Source organism: Eumetopias jubatus, unplaced genomic scaffold (genome assembly GCF_037043125.1).
Source record: "Eumetopias jubatus isolate StellerSeaLion01/CBP00866 unplaced genomic scaffold, mEumJub1_p1.0 scaffold_5, whole genome shotgun sequence".
Lineage (NCBI taxonomy): Eukaryota > Metazoa > Chordata > Mammalia > Carnivora > Otariidae > Eumetopias > Eumetopias jubatus.
The window spans coordinates 33288739-33312676 of NW_028274811.1; the positions used below are offsets into that span (position 1 = coordinate 33288739).

The following is a 23938-nucleotide window of genomic DNA, read 5'->3' on the forward strand; positions in this document are numbered from 1 at the left end:
AAACAGATTCTTACCTATAAAGAACAAACGGATTGTTACCAGAAGGGAGGTGGGTGAAGGGATGGGTTAAACCAGTGATGGGGATTAAGGAGTGCACTTATGATGAGAGCCTGTGATGTATAGAAGTGCTGAATCACTATATGGTACACCTGAAACTAATAGTACACTGTATGGTTTTGTTTTGTTTTGTTTTGTTTTCTGAAGATTTCATTTATTTGAGAAAGAGGGAGAAAACACGAGCAAGGGGAGGAGCAGAGAGAGAAGCAGACTCCCCGCTGAGCAGGAAGCCGACGTGGGGCTCAACATGGGGCTCGATCCCAGGACCCTGGGATCATGACCTGAGCAGAAGGCAGATGCTTAGCCAACTGAGCCACCCAGGCGCCCCAGTACACTGTATGTTAACTAACCGGAATTTAAATGAAAACTTAAAAGGAAAAAGAAATACCTACTACAAAAGTTAGGGTTGTAGCTATGGGAAGGGGCAGGAATGGCATTGTGATTAGGGGGAGAAAAGAATGGGAGAGCCTCTGGTGCACGTCAATTTTTATTAAGCTATATGTTATTTTAAGGTTTATTTTTATAAATGCTATATCTCACTACAAAATAAAAAACTAATTTCTTAATGGAGTCTAAATTTTGAGCTATGCCCGCACTGAGTATAATTCTTGTTTAACGTATAAAAAAACATCCCATCACTGGCTCTGCTCTCACCTGGCCTTCTCTCTCCACCGAAACAGAATAGAATCACTATCATATAATAGTGTCCACCTGACATCACCTCCAAAGAGGGGCTCCCATCATATCCACAATGGTACCAACTCAAAAATGAAGTACTCAGGGCAAAACGTGGACATTCAGCCAAGTGCCTACCAGTTACCACCCATGCTATGGAAAAAATGATCTTCAATAGGCAGAGTAAAACCTCCTCAATCATGGGAACTCCTCCAAAACATTTTCTCATCAGAGTCCCAAAACTCAGCGAACTGCAGAATGTCACAGTCACCTCCTACCAGTTCCCTTGCCACTATTCTTCCTTCTTGTTTCAGGAACCACTATCTAACCAAAATTGTCATTTCTGTGCAAGAATCAGGACTTTTACAGTTTCTCAGATTTTACTTACAACATGGGCTGCAGAGCTATTTCACAACCCTGACTGTAATACTTTGCGTCAGAAGCAGCATTATGCAGGCCAGAATGTCCTGGGTTTCCTTACTCTTATTTTTATTATGTCACTGCTAAGCTAACCAGGGTAGTGGGAGGTGCGGTGACCATGTCAAAGATAAAGGTAAGGAAGTGGTCAACCAGTATATGCATGTGTCTAAAATATAATGGGAACGTTAGACTAAATGTAGATGAGCCTCAAGCAGTAACTGCCCCTCACCTGGAACAAAGGAGTGAACCTAAGAGAACAGTGGTCAAAATGTGCTCAAATATATCACTGAAAGCTTACAGTTATCTCAAGGATTCCAAAAAGTGGAGATTCATAAGGCAAGAGGGTCAGAAATAGAGCTCTAGCTCATCTGAAAGCTGAATCCAAGTTTTTCTAAAGGCAAAAAAAAGTCCATAAAATTATATCCTTACTTCAAAAAAAAGTGAGCAAAAAATATAGGAAGTATTTTTCACTCTTTAGAATATATTGCCTCAGTCAATGTTTTTGTTTTGTTTTGTTTTTTGTTTTTTTTTAAGATTTTATTTATTTATTTGACAGAGAGATAGAGAGCACAAGTAGGCAGAGAGGCAGGCAGAGGGAGAGGGAGAAGCAGGCTCTCCCGCTGAGCAGGGAGCCTGATGCGGGGCTCGATCCCAGGACTCTGGGATCATGACCTGAGCCAAAGGCAGATGCTTAACCAACTGAGCCACTCAGGTGCCCCATCAGTCAATGTTTTAACTCAACTTTAACTAAAACTGAATTTTCTAGGGAAAAAAAAAAAAGACTCCTATTTTCCTATTGTAGCAATGCTGAACATTTCAAAAAGAAAATTATTTTTACAAAGACAGATGAGAAGTGCCTGGGTGACTCAGTCGGTGAAGCGTGCAACTCTTGATCTTAAGGTTGTAAGTTTGAGCCCCGTACTGGGTGTAAAGATTACTTAAAAATAATTTTAAAATACTGGGGTGCCTGGGTGGCTCAGTCGTTGAGCGTCTGCCTTTGGCTCAGGTCATGATCCCAGGGTCCTGGGATTGAGCCCCGCATCAGGCTCCCTGCTCCACGGGAAGCCTGCTTCTCCCTCTCCCACTCCCCCTGCTTGTGTTCCCTCTCTCTCTGTGTCTCTGTCAAATAAATAAATAAATAAATCTTAAAAATAATAATAATAATTTTAAAATATTAAAAAAAAGATAAGACTCATAGTCTTCATTCCAAATCCCAATTATACTAAGGTCATTTAAGAAATTAAGCTTTTGTACTTTTCTAACATATACTGTATTATGTATTATATACACTCAGCCATCTTGAAAAAATTATCGGAATTTTTAAAAAACAGACATAAATAACATGGTTACTCTATCATACTAAAGCCACCATTTTATATTTTCTCTTAAACAGGATCAGCATCATTGGTCTATACTAATCACCATTAAAATGAAATGGTAAAAAAAAAAAAAAAAAAAGGAAATGGTGATTGTTCCTCCAAGAACCTGATCTATCATCTTTATAAAGGAAAGATAAAAATCTAAATAACACTATCATACTGTGAGTCTGTTATGAAAATATTTTCTTATTAATCCCAGTAAAATGACTACAGCCCAAAGAATAACCCAACATTTGGGTAGTATTTTGTAAATACGGAGTTTTAAGAAGAAAAAGACAGTAAGACTGTCTTCCCAATAAGCTAGTACTTACCCTTACTCTTCTAGTAAGTAATGTAACTCCTTATCAAGGGAACATGAAGGCAGGGTTATAGTACCCCCACCTCTGCTCCGTAAAAAGAAAGGACCAGCAAGTAAGGCCACTAGATTGGATGACAATGTAGGGACAGCGTAAGAGAGTTTATTAAGAGCTAAACAAATTCCAGGTAAGCTTTGCACTCATAAACAACGGCTGGGGGGGGGAAATCAGCAGAAGGCAAACATAAAAAAAAAAAAACAGAACAGACATGGATAAAAGGGAGCCTAGGAAATATGAATATGGGTTCACATTTCAGAGAACCTGAATCAGATAAGCACCTATGTCATTAAAAAGGTGTATCCATAGTGTCATTTGTATAGATTGTTGGCAGGAAGTGAGGAGGCATACAAAGTGGGCCAAGCTAACAGCTTTGATCAAAAACTGAAACTACAGATCCAGACACAAAACAATCTTAGAGATGAAAACATGCTTAATGGAAACAGCCTGGCCTTTGTCTGCTGACTTATGTACAAACTGTGACTCCCCAACTATGTTTTAAGGTATCTCAGGGTAAAAATTAAATGATGATGATAAGTAAATAGGATTAAGACAAAACAGGCTGAACTGGCAAGAAATGCTAGGGCCCAGAAGAAAACACTGTAGGTTTGAAAGGAGAAGCAACAACTCCTCCTTGGGAAGAACTATTTAGAGCTCTGAATCTGTACCAAGCTTCCCAAGTAATAGGAAACCCTAAGATTTCATTTATTTGGGAGACAGCGAGTGGTGGGGAGGGGCAGAGGGAGAAGCAGACTCCCTGCTCAACGGGGAGCCAAACACAGGGCTCGATCCCAGGACCTTGAGATCATGACCTGAGCCCAAGGCAGCCGTTTAACCAACTGAGCCACCCAGGTGCCCCCAGTAAACCCTATTTGTAATTACCTCAAGTGGTGATAGTTCATATGTTCAAATTACCACATTATGGTATGAAACTAATAAAACCATTAGGGAGAACAAGGAAAAAGGACCTGATTTAAGACTGAGGAATCAGAAAATGCTTCTTAGAAGTAGCCCTAAACTAAGATCTTGAGTTACTATATGGAGCCACTAATAACTGCAGGAGGAGAAAGTTCCCCAATGGAGGAAACTATTTTTTCCAAAGACCTAGTAGAAACAAAGAAAGCACAGCAAGTTCTAAAAACAGAATATTTCTGAATGGCTGGAGTATACAGTGTAAGAGAAGGCAAAGGAAATGAGGGAGATGAGAGAAATAGACAGGAGTCATTTCATAAAAAGCCTTGAAGGTATGTTAATAAGTCTGAACTTTACCCAAGAATAATGATGAGTTTTACACAGAGGAGTAATACGACCAGATTTTCTAATATGTTACAAAGGACATTCTAGCTTAAATACATTAAAAGGATTGATGGGGGAAAAACCAGAGATTAAAAGAAAAAGAAACAGAAAAAAACAAAAACAACCAGTTAAGATGCTACTGCAGGGGCGCCTGGGTGGCTCAGTTGGTTAAGAGGCTGCCTTCAGCTCAGGTCATGATCTCAGGGTCCTGGGATCGAGCCCCGCGTCAGGCTCCCTGCTCAGTGGGGAGCCTGCTTCTCCCTCTCCCTGCCACTCTCCCTGCTTGTGCTTTCTCTCTCTGTCAAATAAATAAAATCTTTAACAACAACAACAAAAAGATGCAACTGCAGATGGTGGGAACAGCTGCTTTAAAGGTAGGGGGAAGAATTCCAGAAGGAAATACCACTTCATAGAGAAAATAGGGAAGAAATAATGTTCAGAAATATAAGAATTTTCCAGAACTGGGGGGCCTGGGTGGCTCAGTCAGTTTTAAGTGTGTGACTTCAGCTCAGGCCATGATCCCAACATCCTGGGATGGAGCCCCGCATTGGGCTCCCTGCTAAGTGGGGAGTCCGCTTCTCTCTCTCCCTCTGCTCCTCCCCCCAGCTCCTGCTCTTTCTAAGAAATAAAATAAAATCTTTAAAAAAAAGAAAAAGAATTTTCCAGACTAATGGAAGATCTTAATCCTCAAATTCAGGAAACTCAACTTAGACCAAGTAGGATTAAGAAAAAAATAAAAAAACTAACTCCACACCTAAATATATCCCAAAGAAACAACAAAACATGAAAGACAAAGAGAATATTAAAAGTAACCAGAGTGGGAGCACCTAGGTGGCTCAGGTCATGGTCCCAGGGTCCTGGAATTGAACCCCATGTCAGGTTCCCTGCTCAGCAAGGAGCCTGCTTCTCCCTCTCCCCAACTCCTGCTCCTGCTCTCTATCTCTCTCTCAAATAAATAAATAAAATCTTAAAAAAAAGTAACCAGGGGGGTGCCTGCGTGGATCAATCGGCTGGGCGGCTGACTCTTGGTTTTGGCTCAGGTCATGATCTCGGGGTCCTGGGATCTAGCCCCATGTGGGGGGTGTCTGCTTGAAGATTTTCTCTCTTCCTCTTCCCCACCCCCCACTCGTGTGCATGCTCTCTCTCAAATAAATTTTTTAAAACAATAAATAAAAGTAACCAGAGAAAAAAGACAAAGGAACAACAATTAAGCTGACAGATGACTTCTCAACAGCAAAAACAAAAGCCAGAAATCAGCAGAATACTATCTTTAAAAGACCTGAGAAATTCCCAAACATATAAAGCAAAATGAAATCTATCCTCTGAACTATGTATACAGTAATAATGAGCACTTAAATACATGGAGAGTAATCTCTAAACACCAATGCCTACTAAACTGAAAGATGAAGAAGAAACTGATAAGTATCATCATGGAGATTTGACATCTCTCTCTCAATAACTAATTGAATAATCAGGAAAAAAATCAGTAAGAAACACAGAGAATCTGAACACTACAATTAACAATGTTAAGTGTGCATTAGTGCACATGTGGGCGTGTGTACATGCATACATTTCGGGCTGAAGTAACAAAACTATGAATGTATGGCAGTGGAAAGTACAGGATTGCTTGACGGGAGAGAAGAGAGTGTACAGTGGGAGATACTATTAAAAATACAAATTAGGGCACTTTTGGAAAGTGTACTAAACGCAGAGGTAGGGATCATGCAATAATTAAATACTGGGTAACAAGGAACCTACAACGATAAGAGAAGTGGAAAACAAAAAAGTGGAAAATATAAACTAGAAGTAGAAAGATCAAATGATGAAAACCAATATATACAGCATAATTCCTCTTTATTAAAAAAAAAAGCATAGGGACACTTGGGTGGCTCAGTCGGTTAAGGGTCTGCCTTCAGCACAGGTCATGATCCCAGGGTCCTGGGACTAAGTCCCACATCGGGCTCCTTGTTCAGTGGGGAGCCTGCTTTTCCCTCTGCCTGCCTCTCTCTCCCTCTCTCTGACAAATAAAAAGATAAGTTGTTAAAAAAAAAGTGTATACGTGTATGAATTTGTTCATAAAATAGTTTGGAATGATACACACCAAACTGTAGAGGTGACATCTGGGGATGTGCAGGCAAGAGGGGAAAACACTATCTTTATTTCATCATGTTATATTTATTGGCTGTTTTTCTTTTTTTTACAGTACACTTAATAATGCTTTTGTGATATTAAAAAACATGTAAAATAAAAGATTAAAAAGAAAAAAGACACAATAAAATGTTCTAGGAAAGAAGCTGGAGTTTAATTCTGCTAGTTTTTTGTAGCTGTAATTAGCATTTCAAATAAGTACCAACAAGCCAGCTAATCTACTTCCATTATCTGGCAGATATCAGGATACTCTACAGTATTTGAGAAACTCCAAAAAAAGGTAACTTGGGGAAAAAAAATTTCCTGGGGTGCCTGGGTGGCTCAACTGGTTAAGCATCCAACACTTGATCTCAGCTCAGGTCTTGATCTCAGGGTCGTGAGTTCAAGCCCCATGCTGGGCTCCACACTGGGTGTGGAGCTTACTTAAAAAAAAAAAAAAATCCTAATACTCATCAAAACTAAACAGTATGCTATAATCATCTGTGGCAATTTTACCATAATATTCTTTTTAATTATAAAAGTTAACACATGCTATAATTTATCCAATGCAAAGATTTTAAGAAAAAAATAATTTCATGTCCATATTCCACTTAATTTCCTTAGAGTAACCAGTGTTAATATAATATATATACTGACATATCTTTTTTTTTTTAAAGATTTTATTTATTTGACAGAGAGAGAGAGAAATCACAAGCAGGGGGAGCAGCAGAGGGAGAGGGAGAAGCGGGCTCCCTGCTGAGCAGGGAGCCTGACACGGGGCTTGATCCCAGGACCCCGGGATCACAACCTGAGTCAAAGGCAGACCCTTAACTGACTGAGCCACCATGCGCCCCCTGAAATATCATTTTGAATGTTTATATAGGGCTCTTATTTTTTGTTTTCATAAAAAGAGAATCATATATACAATACTTTACATCTGGTTATTCATCAGGATAATTTTTAGATGTATTTACCTACAGCTGCAAAAACAGGTTTTCAGTTATCCAAATGAAATAGTTTTATTTGGAGTTTTTTTTAAAGATTTTTAAAAAATATTTATTTATTTGACAGAGATCACAAGTAGGCAGTTTTTTAAGTTACTTTGAGAACAGTAGAAGATACAAAATTCAATCTAGAACAGTTGGGCTAACGAAAATGATAAAATAGGACACAATAACAACCTGGTTACTAAAAGATAAGTTTTTCTTGTTTTTTTTTTGTTTGTTTGTATGCTTGTTTTGTTTTTTACAATACACCTTTCTAAGCTACAAATCTATTACCAAGTTTGTTTAAATTATGGTCAATAGTCAAACAAAAATAAACCTAAGTAACTTAAGACACTACATACCAGGCCATGCCAAGTTGGTGCCATGCCAAGTTTTTGCCCCTAAGAAATCCCCGGGAGGATACAGGGGGTGTCTCACCAATTCCGCAGAGGGCTGAGTCAGATTCTGAACTACTGCCTCAAACAGTACTCACACAAATTAGATAAAGTGACCTATGAAGTCATTGTAACCACCCCCATTTCAGGAAATCTTGGCCCCAAAGAAATAACAACCAGTCTTTCGCCCAGGCCAACTTTTACTATATACAGGATGGACCTTCTACTCAAGCCCAAGAAGAATATCTCATCAAAGGTCTTAATGTATATAGTAAATGTAATAAATTCCAATTATCCAAAAATTTACTAAGTTACTCTTACCCATCACCTTTGCCCCTAGCAGAAAAAAAAAATTGTTTTCCTCACTGCAGCACCATCCTTCAGATAGTTATACCTAATCTATGTTAAACGAATTACAATATGAGACATATATCAAGATCCTTTAAATACTATTACCATCACCCACTCTCATGCCGATCCACCACAATATGTGGTGTTTAAACATATACTGCATGTTTTCCTTTTTTTTTCTTTTTTTTAAAGATTTATCTATTTTACTGAGAGAGAGGGAGAACAAATGGGAGAGGCAGAAGGAGACAGAAACCTAAGCAGACTCCGTGCTGAGGAAGGAGCCCAACGTGGGGTTCAATCTCATGACCCTGAGACCACGACCCGAGCCAAAACCAAGAGTTGGACACCTAACTTACTGTGCTGCCCAGGCGCCCCTGCTTTGTTTTTAAAAACAGACATGTTCATTTGAAGGCAATGGAGAAAATACATTTAGATTAACAGCATCCTATCTTCTTCAAAAATCTCTACATTTCCCAGAAACTATTCTTTTCTCTTCCTTTTTTTTTTTTCCTTTGGGGGAGGAATATTCACTGCTATGAATATGACTGGTTTATTGCTCTAAAACTCAGAATGAAAACAACGTGACATAACTTTAGCAGGCATACATTTTAACATGACAGAGTGAGATAACCTTTTTCTTAAAATTTACTACTGTCAATATTCACTCAAAACTTACTTCTAATTCTTTAATTTTTTCTTCTGCTATTTTCTGTTTCTCTAACAGTTGATTGTGAATTACCTCCTTGGACTGAAGAATAAACCTACAAAACACAAAAAAGTTGAAGATTAAGCCACATGACCGCCATAATCATCAAAATCAACAGCTACGTACTACAGATATTAAACTAAGAAAATTAAAACAATGATCTTCTAATTCGGGACCAATAAAATGCATTGCTATGTTAATGTGACAAACTCAGGAAACCACCACAGGTTTAAGCCTTGGCTGAGAAGGACTAAAAGTTTAAAAGAAAATTCTGCTTACTACTCTAAGAAGGGAATTAGGCTTTAAGATTCACAAATGAAAAAAATTAAAGGGATAAAAATCTATCACAGTTGCCAAAAGTTAATAAAAATCCACCATAATTTTTATTTTTTCAATTGTCTAGATCAACTTTTATCTAGATATTTTTTTAAAAATATTTATAAGTTAGAGCTCCCCCTCCAATCTTTTTAAACTTTTTTTTTGTAACAGCACTAACTCATGACCTTTTAAAGTCACAATCAAGTACTGTGTTAGGATCAATGCATTAGTGTTTATAGGAGTTCCTCAAACAAAAAGCACTGTATAAAGCCTAGTATCTTTTATTATTATTTCCAAGTTTATAATACCTCTGAAAAGCTCAAAATGCACAAGTGGAAAATTTCAACTTTTTCCATTTTACAGTCAGATACATTATTTACAACTGATGAGAGTGGAAATATAAGGAAGCTTTAAAAATTAGCACTGAATCTGTTTTGTGAACATGTGCTTATAATTCTTGCTGTAAGGAAAGAAGAATAAACTATTTTGTAGCCTCAAAAAAGGGAAATGAATTATCTCCCTTCTACTGGACTCAAGTGTCGAACTAGGCTATAACAGATTTCCATTAAAGATTGCACTTAATTAGGCAGATGGTTTCTTCTCTTTGCATATAACTTAGAGTTTAGCCAACAAAGAACTAAACTTTATTTCTTTTTGTTGTTGTTTTTATTGAAGTATAATTGACAAATAATATTCTATTAGTCTCATGTGTACAACACAGTGATTCAATATTTGTGTATACTACAAACTGATTGCCACAGTAAGTCTAGTTATCATCTCTCACCACATAAAGTTAATATAATATTGTTGATTATATTCCCCATGCTGTACATTATATCCCCAAGACTTAAGTTATTTTTATAACTGGAAATTTGTACCTCTTAATCCCCTTCACCAATTTTGCCCTCCAACAGCTCCCCACCCCTAAACTCTGTATCTATGAGTCTGGGTTTTGTTTTCTTTGTTCTGTTTTTTTTAGACTCCACTGGTAGTGAAATCACTTGGTATTTGTCTTTCTCTGTCTGACCTACTTCACTTAGCATAATATCCTCTAGGTACATCCATGTTGTCATAAATGCCAATATTTCATTCTTTTTATGGCTGAGTACTATTCCATTGTGTTTATGTGTGTGTTTTCTCATATGTCTATTGGCCATCTGTATGTCTTCTTTGGAAAAATGTCTATTCATATCCTCTGCCCATTTTTTCCCAAGTATATCTTTTTTTAATTTTTTTTTATTATTATTGTGTTTCAGGTGTACAGGTCTGTGATTCATCAGTCTTACACAATTCACAGCGCTCACCATAGCACATACCCTCCCCAATGTCCATCACCCAGCCACCCCATCCCTCCCACCCCCCTCCACTCCAGCAACCCTCAGTTTGTTTCCTGAGATTAAGATTCTCTGATGGTTTGTCTCCCTCTCTGGTTTTGTCTTGTTTCATTTTTCCCTCCCTTCCCCTAGGATCCTCTGTCTTGTTTCTCAAATTCCTCACATCAGTGAGATCATATGATAATTGTCTTTCTCTGACTGACTTATTTCGCTCATTTTTTAATTGGATTGGGTTTTGTTATTGAGTTGTAGGAGTTCTTTGTATATTTTAGATAGTAACCCCTTATCAGAAATACGATCTGCATGGATGCCTGGGTGGCTCAGTCGGTTAAGCGGCTACCTTTGGCCCGGGTCATGATCCCAGGGTCCTGGGATCGAGTCCCACATCAGGCGCCTTGCTCAGCAGCGAGCCTGCTTCTCCCTCTCTCTCCCTCTGCTTGTGCTCTGTCAAATAAATAAAATCTTAAAAAAAAAAAAAAAAGAAATATGATTTGCAGATATCTTCTTCCATTCAGTAGCTTACCTTTTCATTATGTTGATGGTTTCCTTTGCTGTACAGAAGCTTTTTAGTTTGATGTAGTCCCACTCATTTATTTTTGCTTTTATTACTCCTACTCTGGGAGTTAGATGCAAACAACAACAAAATCAAAACAAAAAACCTCACTAAGACTAACACAAGGAGCTTACTACCTACATTTTCTTCTAGGAGTTTTACTGGCTTTAAGTCTTACATTGAAGTTTTTAATGCACTTTAAGTTAATTTTTGTATATGATGTAAGATTGTGGTCCAGTTTTCCAACACCATTTACTATCCTTTCCCCACTGTATATTCTTGCCTCCTTTGTCATAAATTAATTGACTATATATACATGGGTTTACTTCTGGACTCTCCATTCTGTTTCACTGACCTGTGTATCTCCCTTTAACAGAAAGCCAAATAAGAAAACATATCAAGGTAGCAATATATAGTTTTCTCTATAAACCACAAACAACAACAAACCAACACAAAACCAAACAACAACAACAAAAAACCCACCACTGTGTCTAGGGTGGGTTTTTACCAAGAGGATCTGTTATTATAGATATAAAACAAGTAAAAGCAGACCAAAAATGGCAACTCCAGTTTTGTCCAGACAACTGGGAGAAAACTGCTCTTCTTCTTTATAAATACACCCTGCCATATATAATACAACCTGGTAAAGTTCTCTTTCACTCCACCAATAATTAATCTTGTTAATGTCCTGATGTGGACAGTCCACATCATTTAACTGATGATCCTTGTCTTCAGCAGTAAGTTGATCCTTTGTTAAAATCTTACTCATATAGTCACTGCCAAGATAGTGCACATTTATGCAAAATAAGGATTTCTATATAACCTTTTGTGACCAAAATATTCTTATTAGTCCAAGAGATGGGTGCTGTTTCTGGTAAGACTATGATTTACTGAATATTTTTCTCAGAACTATTTAGTACAGGGGTGCCTAGGTGGCTCAGTTGGTTAAGCGGCTGCCTTCGGCTCAGGTCATGATCTCCAGGTCCTGGGATCGAGCCCCACGTCAGGCTTCTCACTAAGTGGGGTGTCTGCTTCTCCCTCTCCCCCTGCTTGTACTCTGTTTCTCTCTCAATAAATAAAATCTTAAAAAAAAAAAAACTAGTACAGTATTTGAAGAGCAAAGTGTTTTAACTGCACTAAGTCTCAGTGATACTATGTAAAAAGTTATTATAAATCTAGGCCCAAAAGTCATCAAACTATGTCATTAGATGCACAATTTTACTAACAAAGCCTTTTAGCCACAGAAATAATTTTCAGAATAAAATATACATTTTTAAATAGCACTGATTGCTGGCCAGTGAGTAGTAGTCTCAAATAATAGGTCATCAGACATTACCTTTATTAGTGTCTGGGAAATTTTCAAAGCTAAGATTAGAGATCAAGTCATTACTTATGTGGCCTTTAAAAATAAAGTATTTGAACAGATACTAAATCCCTTGAGCAGAAAATAAAATTACTAGAAAGCAAGAATACTCAACAACAAAAACATGTTTTTCCATGGCCACACAGCCCTTAGGTAGCTATACTGGACTATGCCAACTTCCAAGGCCAGAAGCCAGCCAATTTACTATAAGCCTAAGGACATCTCAGCCATAAAAGTTTTAAACAAAGATGAGTATTGAGTAAACACAAATGTTTACCTCAATGAGTAGTCACACTGTAAAATTCAAACAAAAAAACTTATGGAAAATTTGGTTTAGTCCTTTATTTTTAAAAAACGCCAACCATAAATCCAATGAAGATTGGGAAGGGCCCCAAGAAACATCTGAACTTCTGGAAAAAGTCTTTAGAAACATTTTATCTGTTGTTAAAAGGAGCTAAATTATCAGATGCTATTTTGAAAACACATAATAATGTAATTATGAGTCATATATCATAAATAAATATTAGGCACATAGTTTCTCAAAGTAGAAAATCTCACAGAGATCCTGCCTGATAGCTTATGGAAAGCCAAATGGTAGATAAAGGATTCTGCAGTTCAAAATGTGCCACAAAGGAAAAATAAACTGTGAAGAGGAAAGTTATTTTTATTTGACAAATGATATGCAAAGAATGTGCTTACAATATTCAGGATTATATATTCTAGACTAGTGTCACTGCTTTGTAAAAAGGTCTCTACATTGGAAACCAATGCTATGTGGCCCTGCACTGTCGACTTTCAAGCACAAGTAGCCTGCTATTTAATTTCCTCATTTATTTAGAATTATGCCACCTGAAATACATTTTTAAAATACATAACTTTTATGATGGCTTTTGTGTTTGTTTCTTGAGAAACATGAGAGGCTATGTTCTGAACTGTCCTGCAGGTTGGTATATGACTTTCTTATGACTCAGCATGAATCAAGAGTGTTGTTTACCTGCCCAAAATACAATCCAAGATGAGTGATAATGTTGTCTTTTGGGTATGCTCACCGGACATAAACTATTCAGACACAACAATATGCTTATGATAATGTATTTTGTATGGGTGGGAAACTTCTAGAGGTTATCTGAAAACATGGCATTTAGGGCATTCACAAATTAAGTGGCACAGAAAAGGATGAATAAGAATGAGTCTATCTTGGGGCACCTGGGTGGCTCATTTGGTTAAGCATCTGACTCTTGATCTCAAGCTCAGGTCTTGATCTCAGGGTCGTGAGTTCAAGCCCCATGTTGGGCTCCATGCTGAGCATGGAGCCTACTTAAAACAAAACAGAAAGAATGAGTCTATCTTGCTTCTTTGCCTCATCCCACTGGTGATGAAAACTAGCATATACATACAAAGATCTATGTGCAAAAAATTTTTTATGTCATAACTTTTTTTAGCAAGCAAGGAAGACTAAAATCCCTTAGTAAAGAAGAAATTTTAAAATTATGGTACATCCAGGGCACCCGGCTGGCTAAGTCGGTGGAGTGTGCAACTCTTGATCTCAGGGTTTTAAGTCTGAGCCCCACCTTGGGTGTAGAGATTAAAAATAAAATCTTTAAAAAACAGATAAAACAGGGGCACCTGGGTGGCTCAGTCATTAAGTGTCTGCCTTCAGCTCAGGTCATGATCCCAGGGTCCTGGGATCGAGCCCCGCATCGGGCTCCCTGCTCAGTGGGAAGCCTGCTTCTCCCTCTCTCACTCCCCCTGCTTGTGTTCCCTCTCTCGCTGTGTCTCTCCTCTGTCATATAAATAAATAAAATCCTCAAAAAGATAAATAAATAAAATAAAATTATGGCACATCCATATTGTGGAATACTGAGCAAGTAAAGACTTTCATTACCAGCATAATGGAGAACGGATACCCTGAACACTATTCCTATTCAAAACAAAGCCAAAAAAAATTGTTTTTCTAACATTATGCTGAGCAAACACACATGAAACATTCCAGAGGCCCCAAAGAAGTGAGATCAGGAATTCTGAAAGGTGTGAGACTGGTAAATTTGCTTTCAACTTGAGAGTTCCTGCTGAACCCCAGAGACCTTAAGGATCCAACCTGGTCAAGAAACAGGAGATAAAACCTAGAAACCATCCAAAACAAAGATACTATTAGGAGAATCCTCAGTTAAAGCCAGGTCCCCAAAGGGTTCCACCTTCAGTCAGAGTGAAGAAGAGTGGGGCGGGGGGGGGAAGAAACAAACTTGTCTCTCAGTATGGTAAAATAGAAGAAACCTGTCTATACCATGGAAGTAAATAAAATGAACAAACAAAAATGTCCCCTAAGCATGTATAACCAAAGGAAGGAGGGTGGGGGGATGGCAATATGGGTGAAAAGGAGCGGGACATAACACGCTCCCAGTTATGGTATTAGGTACAGCACAAGGAATATAGCCAGTGGTACTGAAAGGGCACTGCTTGATGACAGACAGTAGCTATACTCATGGTGAGCAGAACAGACTTCTTGAATCACTTTGTTGTACACCTGAAACTAACACTGTATTGTCAACTGTATTTCAGTTAAAAAATATTTTTAAAATTCAACACAATAAAAAAATGAAATATAGTGAAATGGAATTTTTTTTAATTTGACTAAAGATACATCAGTCATATAGGAAGAGTATAATTTTCATATTTTAATTCTCAGGATATAAATAACATTTCAAAACAAGCTATGACTTCTAATTTTTTTAAATAGTTAAGTATAATATATATAAAAAAATTTCATTTTTACTCAGAAAAAAAAACTTGGGTGTCTTTTTTTAATTAAGATATAACCAACATGTAACATTATATTAGTTTCAGGTATCAGTTCTTACTGGAATATAAAGACTCTCCCATTTTTATTTTTTTAAGTGGCCATCAAAAAGCAAATGACAAGGGGCGCCTGGGTGGCTCAGTTGGTTAAGCAGCTGATTTTGGCTCAGATCATGAGCTCAGAGTCCTGGAATCGAGCCCCGCATAGGGCTCCCTGCTCAGAGGTGAGTCTGTTTCTCCCTCTCCCTCTCCGCGTGCTTGTTCTCTCTCAAATAAATAAAATCTTTAAAAAAAAAAAAGCAAACAACAAAGCAAGCAGATCATGAACTATTTCTTGAAGGAGACAACATTAAACAAACAATTAACAACTTATAAAACTTATGTGAGCAGTGCTAAGAGTTGTTAAAAGTCTCACTAAAGGTAATCCTACATTTCCTAAAAATTTAAAAAAAAAAACTATTTTAACTAAAAGAAGAATCAAAGAATGTGTAACCATAACTGGCCTTCCAATAGGTTATGGTCCAAATTCGACCTACTGTATGGTTTAGAAAATCTCCAGCACAGACTTTAATTTACAGTGTTCCTAATTAGGTGGGTGGCAGAGTTCAAGTAAACTTGATGATGGGTTAATAAAAATTAAGCAAACTAAGAGAGAGAAAAAGCTATTAAAAAAACAAAAAAAATAGGATACAGCATATGCAAGACCTAAAAAACAATACTGAGCAGTCTAACATATGTGTAATTAGAGATCCAGAAGGAAAGAATGAAGCAGAAGAAACACCTGAAGAAATAATGAACAAGAATTTCCTAAAACAAATTAAAAACAACAACAACAAAAACCCACCAAATCATAGTTCCAAGACACCTGGAGAAACCCAAGCAAAATAAAATCAAAATCAAAATCAAGATGTAACAGGTAGCACAATCAAACTACTGAAACTCAAAGATAAACAGAAAATCTTACAGGCAGCCAGAGAAATGACAGATTATATTTAGAAAAACAAAGGTAAGAGGCACAGCAAACTTTTTGTCACAAATTATATATGGCGGAAGGCAATGGAATGACATTTTCAAAGTACTGAAAGAAAAAAGTTATTAACCCAGAGGTACATACAAAGTGAAAATATCTTTCAAAAATGAAGAAGGGGCACCTGGGTGGCTTAATCGGTTAACCAGTCGACTCTGGATTCTGGCTCAGGTCATGATCCCGGAGTCCTGGGATCAAACCCTAAGACAGTCTCTATACTTCAGTGGGGAGTCTGCCTGAAGATTCTTTATCACCTTCTAGTCCTCCCCCCTGGCTCATGCACACTTCCTCTCTCCGAAGTAAATTAAAAAATAAAAAAACTTTAAAAAATTCAAACAAACAAAAGCTGACACAATTTATTTTGGCAAATATAGACCATAAAAAATGTTAAAATTAGTTCTTCAGCAGAAGGAATATGATAACAGGGCAACTTACAAAGAAATGAAAAGCACTAGAGACAGTATGACTTAAGATGAATATGAGATTTTTTTTATCGTTAGTCATTTTTTTTTAAGATTTGTTTATTTGAGAGAGAGAGAATGAGAGAGAGAGAGCATGAGAGGTAAGAGGGTCAGAGGGAGAAGCAGACTCCCCGCCGAGCAGGGAGCCTGATGTGGGACTCGATCCCGGGACTCCAGGATCATGACCTGAGCCGAAGGCAGTCGCCCAACCAACTGAGCCACCCAGGCGCCCCGTTAGTCACATTTTTAAAAAGATTTTATTTATTAACTGAGAGAGAAAGAGGGAGAGAAAGAGCACAAGCAGGGAGTGGAGCAGAGGGAGAGGGCCAAGAAGACTCCACACTGATCATGAGCCCAATGTGGGGTTTGATTCCACAACCCTGAGATCATGACCTGAGCCCAAATCAAGAGTCAGACACTCAACTGACTGAGCCATCCAGGCACTCCTATTTAGTCATTTTAAAAGACAGGTGACTGCCTAATGCAGAGACTGGCAAACTATGGCCAGCAGTCCAATCCAGGTACATTCATCTGTTTTTATAATGTCTATGGCTATTCTCACAACAAAGGCAGAGTTAAGAGAGACTGTTGTGACAGAGATCATATGGCCAGCAAAGTCAAAAATATTTACTATCTGGCCCATTACAAAACAAGCTTGCCAACTCCTGATCTAAAACAAACTATAAGGGCAACTGGGTGGCTCAGTCGGTTAACAAGAGCCTTCAGCTCAGGTCATGATTTCAGGGTCCTGGGATTGAGCCCTGCATCGGGCTCCCTGCTCAGTAGGAAATCTGCTTCTCCCTCTGCCTACTGCTCCCCACGCTTGTGCATGCTCTCACTCTAATAAATTAAAAGGAAAAAAAAAAATCTTTTAAAAATAAATAAATAAATAAACTATAACACATAAAAGGTGTAACAGTAAAAAGAAAAAGGAATGGAGAAAGGGATTTGAAATATAATATTAAAGATGAAGCAATGTAATAGTACTTGAAGGTAGATTGTAACAAAAACATTGTAAAAACAGGAAAATCACTAATTTTTTTAAACTAAAGATTCATAAGCCAAAAATGAAGATAAAATAGGACCATAAAAAAATAATCTAAAAGAGGGGTGCTGGGGTGGCACAGTTGGTTAAGCGTCCAACTCTTGGTTTCAGCTCAGGCTGTGATCTCAGGGTTGTGAAATTGAGCCTCACGTTGGGCTTTGTGCTCAGTGCAGAATCTGCTTGAGTTTCTCTCTATCCCTCTCCTTCTGCCCCTCTCCACCACACATGCTCCCTCTGTGAGATAAATAAATCTTAGGAATATATATATATATATATAAAATCTAAAAGGAGGCAGAAAAAAAAGGAAAAGGAATGAAGAACAAATGAAACAAAAAGAAAATAAGTAGCAGAGTGGCAGATTTCAATCCAACCACAGCAACAATTGCTTGAAAAATAAATGATCTGACATCCTAATGAGAAGGCACAAATTGTCAGATTGGATTAAATATCATGACCCAACTATGCAATCACCAATAAATCCACCTTAAATAAAAAGACATATATAGGTTAAAAGTAAAAGCATGATCACACCCACTAGGACATAAATAATGAAAAAGATAGCTAATAACAAATGTTGGAGAGGATATAGAGAAACTGGAACCCTCATACATTGCTGGTGGATATGTAAAATAGCATAGCTGCTATGAAAAACATTCTGGCAGTTCCTCAAAATGTTAAATATAGAGTTACTTATGACCCAGCTATTCAACTTCTAGGAACATAGCCAAGAGAAAGAAACAGACACACACACACACACACACACACACACACACACACACACACACACAATATTCAAAGCAGATTATTCATGATAGTCAAAAAGTGGAAACAACTGAACTGTCTATTAACTGATGAATAGATAAATACAATGTGGTATATTCCTACGATGAACTATTACTCAGCAATGAAAAGGAATAAAGTACTGACTGATACATGCTACAACATGGATTAATCTTTAAAACATAATGTTGAGGGTGCCAGGCTAGTTCAGTAAGAAGAGTATGGGACTCTTGATTTCAGGGTCATGAGTTCAAGCCCCACACTGGGTGTTCAAGATTAAATAAATAATACTTAAAATAAGATAAATAAAACATAATGCTGAGAAGGCAAACACAATCATATATTATTGTATGATTCCATTTACATGAAATGTCCAGAATAGGCATATCTATACAGACAGAATGATTAGTGACTGCCTACAACCAAAAGAAGGGAGAAATATAGAATAACAACTATGGGTTCACTGATTCTTTTCATAGTGAAAAATATGTTCTGGAATTAGTGGCAGTGATTGCATCATTTCATGAATATTCTAAAAACTACTGATTTGTACACTTTAAAATGTTTAAAAAAGTGAATTTTATGTTATATGAATTTTATCTTAAAAAAAAATAGCCAAAAGACTTAAAGAAACACTTCATCAAAGACGACATGAAGATGACAACTAATACTCAACATCATGAGTTATTAAAGAAATGCAAATTAAACCACAAGGACACACCATTACATACCTCCTGGAAGGCCTAGAACAAACAACAACAAAAAAGGCAATATCAAGTTAACAAAGATGCAAAGCAACTAGAACTCTCATACATAGATGGTTGGCAAAACGGTACAGCCACTTTGGAAAAGAGTTGACAGGTTTGTTATAAACTTAAGCAATCACTCACCATTGAACCCAGCAATCCCATTTCTAAGTTTATAACCAAGAAAAATAAAAACACATATCTGTAAAAATAAAACAAAACTATACCCAAATATTTATGACTATTGTATTCATAATTGCCCAAAACTGGAAACTCAGGGTGCCTGGGTGGCTCAGTTGGTTAAGCGACTGCCTTCAGCTCAGGTCATGATCCTGGAGTTCCAGGATTGAGTCCCGCATTGGGCACCCTGCTCAGCAGGGAGTCTGCTTCTCCCTCTGACCCTCCCCCCCTCATGTGCTCTCTCTCATTCACTCTCTCAAATAAATAAACTCTTTAAAAAAAAAACAAAACTGGAAACTCAATGTCCATTGACTGGTAAATGGAGAAAATGTGGTACAGCCATACAATGAAATGCTATTTAGCAATAAAAAGAACAAAATATTGGGTGGCCCCGTTGGTTAAGCGACTGCCTTCAGCTCAGGTCATGATCCTGGAGTCCCAGGATCAAGTCCCGCATCGGGCTTTCTGCTCGGCAGGGAGTCTGCTTCTCCCTCTGCCCTTCACCCTACTTGTGCTCTCTCTCTCAAATAAATAAAATCTTAAAAAAAAAAAAAACTATTGATACACCTAACAACATCAAGAAATCTCCAAAGTTATACCAAGTCAAAGGCAACAGACACAGTTATATACAGGATGCTTCCATTTACATAACATTCTGAAAAGGCAAAATAAGGGAAAAAATAAACCAACAGTTAATAGGGAGTAAGGGTAAGAGAGAAGTATGACAAAGGAATGTTTTGAGGAGATGTAAATATTTCAAAACCAGACTGTGGTGCTAATTACACAACCATATATGTTTGTCGAAAGATATAGAACTGTATGACTAAAAAGGGTAAATTTGGGGCACCTGGGTGGCTCAGTCGATTAAGCATTCGACTCTTGGTTTCAGTTCAGATCAAGATGTCATAGTTGTGGGATCCAGCCCCGCATCAGGCTCTGCACTCAGTGCAGAGTCTGCTTGAGTTTCTCTCTCTTTCTGCCCCTCCACACTGCCCCCCTCTCTAAAATAAGTCTTTTAAAAAAAGAAAAACTATCAGGAAATGGTTTTATTTCCAACAAAATGGAAATAATAGATAAATCCTAGAATGACATTAACGTAAGTACATGTAAGAATTTCAAAGTGGGGCGCCTGGGTGGCTCAGTTGGTCAAGCGACTGCCTTCAGCCCGGGTCATGATCCTGGAGTCCTGGGATCGAGTCCCGCATCGGGCTCCCTGCTCGGTGGGGAGTCTGCTTCTCCCTCTGACCGCTCTCTGTCTCTCACTCTCTCTTGCAAACAAATAAAATCTTAAAAAAAAAAAAATTAAAAAAAGAATTTCAAAGTGACTAAAGAACACCCATTTTTTAAAATTATGAAATAAAATCAGATACATATCAAGAATAACTGAACAAAAAGAACCAAACTGTGAAAGTTAAAACTAATAAAAATAGGGTTGCCTGGGTGGCTCAGTTGGTTAAGTGGTTGCTTTCAGCTCAGGTCATGATCTCAGGGTCTTGGGATCAAACCCCATATAGGGCTTCCCTGTTCTGCAGGGAATCTGCTTCTCCTTCCCCTCTGCCCTTCCCCCCACTCGTGCTCTCACTCTCAAATAAGTGAAATCTTAAAAAAAAAAAACTAATAAAAATAATTACAACTACAATAATTAGTTAAGGGATACATAAGATAAAAAGATATAAAATGGACGTGGATGGAACTAGAGGGTATTATGCTAAGCGAAATAAGTCAATCAGAGAAAGGCAATTCTATGATTTCACTCATGTGGAATTTAAGAAACAAAACAGAGAATCATAGGGGAAGGGAGGGAAAAATAAAACAAGATGAAATCAGAGAGGGAGAAAAACCATATGAAACTCTTAAGGATAGGAAATAAACTGAGGGATGCTGGAGAGGAGGGGAGGCAGACTGGGGTAACTGGATGATGGGCATTAAGGAGGACACATGATGTAATGAGCACAGGGTGTCATATTTTTTTGCATCTATAATTCCTTTTGTAATTTAATTTTACAAATTACACCATGATAAAACTTAATAAAAATTACTCGTCGCATATTTTCAAGATTTTATAAGTTAATCCAACACATACAATAGATTTTTGTTGTTGTTTACATAGGAAGTTCTCATGGTTTTAGTATTATACAAATTGAAGCTGAGACTAGACTCAAAAATGAGTTCAGAAAATGGCATTACAAAAAACTGGGAGTAGTAAAAAATCCATGCAGGGCTGCTGTGTGGAAGCAAACTGGATGTTTTCATTGCCGTAAGTCTTCAGTGCAGCCAAACTTAAAAACCAGTCCTCCAAAAAAGATGAAGGCATTTTGGAAAAATACAGCAATTCCAGGGTATATGATGGCTTTTTCTTTAGCAATATAACCTCCAGAGAATCCACACAGATGCAATCAGAGATCGAAAGGCCAGCATGAGGCCAATGAACAGCCAAATACAAGCACCTGAGCACAGGGTGTTACATACAATTGATGAAATCACTGAACTCTACCTTCGAAACTATTAACACACTATATGTTAATTAGTTGAATTTAAATAAAATAAAATTTTTTAAAAGATGTAAAATGTTACCATATGATTTCACTCATACATGGAATTTAAGAAACACAATAAATAAGCAAAGGAAAAAAAAAGAGAGACAAATCAAGAAACAGACTCTTAACTATAGAGAACAAGGTGATGGTTGTGGAGTAGTGGAGTGGGTGACGAGGGAGGACGGGTCAAACAGGTGATGGGGATTAAGGACTACACTTGTCATGATGAGCACTGCATGATAATGTATGGAATTACTGAATCACTATATTGTACACATGAAACTAATATAACCCTGTATGTTAACTATACTGGAATTACAATTTAAAAATAAATAATAAACAAATACAAATAAAACCATTCCTATTTAAAAAAAGATGTAAAATGTGAAGTCAAAAACATAAAATGTGGCAGGACAGGAGTAATAACGTTAAGCTTTACAATGGGGTCAAACTTAAGTTGTTATCAACTTAAAAGACATCATTTTAGACATGTCATTGTATGTAAGCCTCAGAGTAACCACAAAGCAGAAACCTATAGTAAATACACAAAAAATAAAGAAAAAGGAATATAAGCATACCACTAAAAAACTCATCAAACCACAAAGGAAAAGAGCAAGAGAAGCAAGGAACTAAGAAGAACCACAAAAACATCCAGAAACAATTAAGAAAATGGTAATATGCACAAATCTATCAACAATTACTTTAAATGTTAGTGGACTAAATTCTCAAGTCAAAAGAGTGAATAAATAACACACATGACCCATCTACCAGCTACTAGAACATACTCCCTACAAGATGTGAAGACATATCCAAACTTAAAGTGAAAAAGATGGAAAAAGATATTCAATGCAAACAGAAACCACAAGAAAGCTGGAACAGCTATACCTGTATCAAACAAGATAGACTTTAAAACAAAGACTGTAATAACAGACAAAATAGGGCACTACATACTGATAAAGAAGTCAATCCAATAAGATGATATAACATTTGTAAATATTTACATGCCAATCATAGGAGCACCTAAACATAAAGGGAGGCAGGGCATCTGGCTGGCTCAGTCGGAAGAGCATGTGACTCTAGATCTCGGAGTTGTGAGTTCAATCCCCATACTGTGTAGAGAGATTACTTAAAAAATAAAAAATATTAAAAAAAATAAATAACTAAAGCAAATATTAACAAATCCAAAGGGAGAAACAGACAGCAATACAATAATAGCAGGGCACTTTAATGCCCCTACTTCCATCAATGGATAGAAAATCACTAAGGAAACATCAGCCTTTATGACACATAACACCAAACAGACTTAATAGATATTTATGGAACATTCCATCCAAAATCAACAGAATACACATTCTTCTCAAGTGTCTATGAAACATTTCCCAAGTTAGATCGTATGTTGGGCTACAAATTTTAATAAATTTGAGGACTGAAATCATATAAGGATCTTTTCATGAAACTAGAATTACATAAACTGGAATTTTACATAAAATGAAGTAAATAAACTGGAAAATTCACAAATATGTAAAGACTAAACAACATGCCACTAAGCAACCAACGCACGAAAGAAGAAATCAAAAGAGAAATAAAAAAATACTTTGAGATATATGAAATTGGAAAAGCAAAATACCAAAATTTATGGGAGGAAAAAGGAAAATCTCAAACAACCTAACTTTACACTTCAAGGAACTAAAGTTAAAAAAAAAAAAAGGAAAAAACAAGGCTCAAAGTTAGGAGAAGGGAGGAAATAAAGATTAGAGGAGAGAGCATGATAGTAAAAAGACAATATAAAAGTTCAAAGAAATTAAGAGCTGGTTCTCTGAAAAGATAAATAATAGATAATCCTTTAGCTAGAGTCATCAAGACAAAAAAAAAGAAAGAGATGACTCAACATCAGAAATGAAAGAGATGTTACAAATGATATCACAGAGGTTCCCAGGTCCTGGGATCCAGTACTGCACTGGGCTCCCTGCTCAGCAGGGAGTCTGCTTCTCTCTCTCCATCTGCCTCTCCCCACCCCCCTCATGCGCTCACTCTATAAAAATAAATAAATAAG

General features: G+C 37.2%; 1 protein-coding gene across 1 annotated transcript in view; it reads right to left on the reverse strand.

Moving 5' to 3' along the window:
- The window catches only part of PFDN1 (prefoldin subunit 1), a 68275-nt gene that overhangs the window by 24620 nt on the left and 19717 nt on the right, over positions 1-23938 (reverse strand). Inside the window, exon 3 of the mRNA XM_028103526.1 lies at positions 8716-8800. Coding sequence (XP_027959327.1) covers positions 8716-8800 — 85 coding nt within the window. The remainder of the gene's footprint in view (positions 1-8715; positions 8801-23938) is intronic.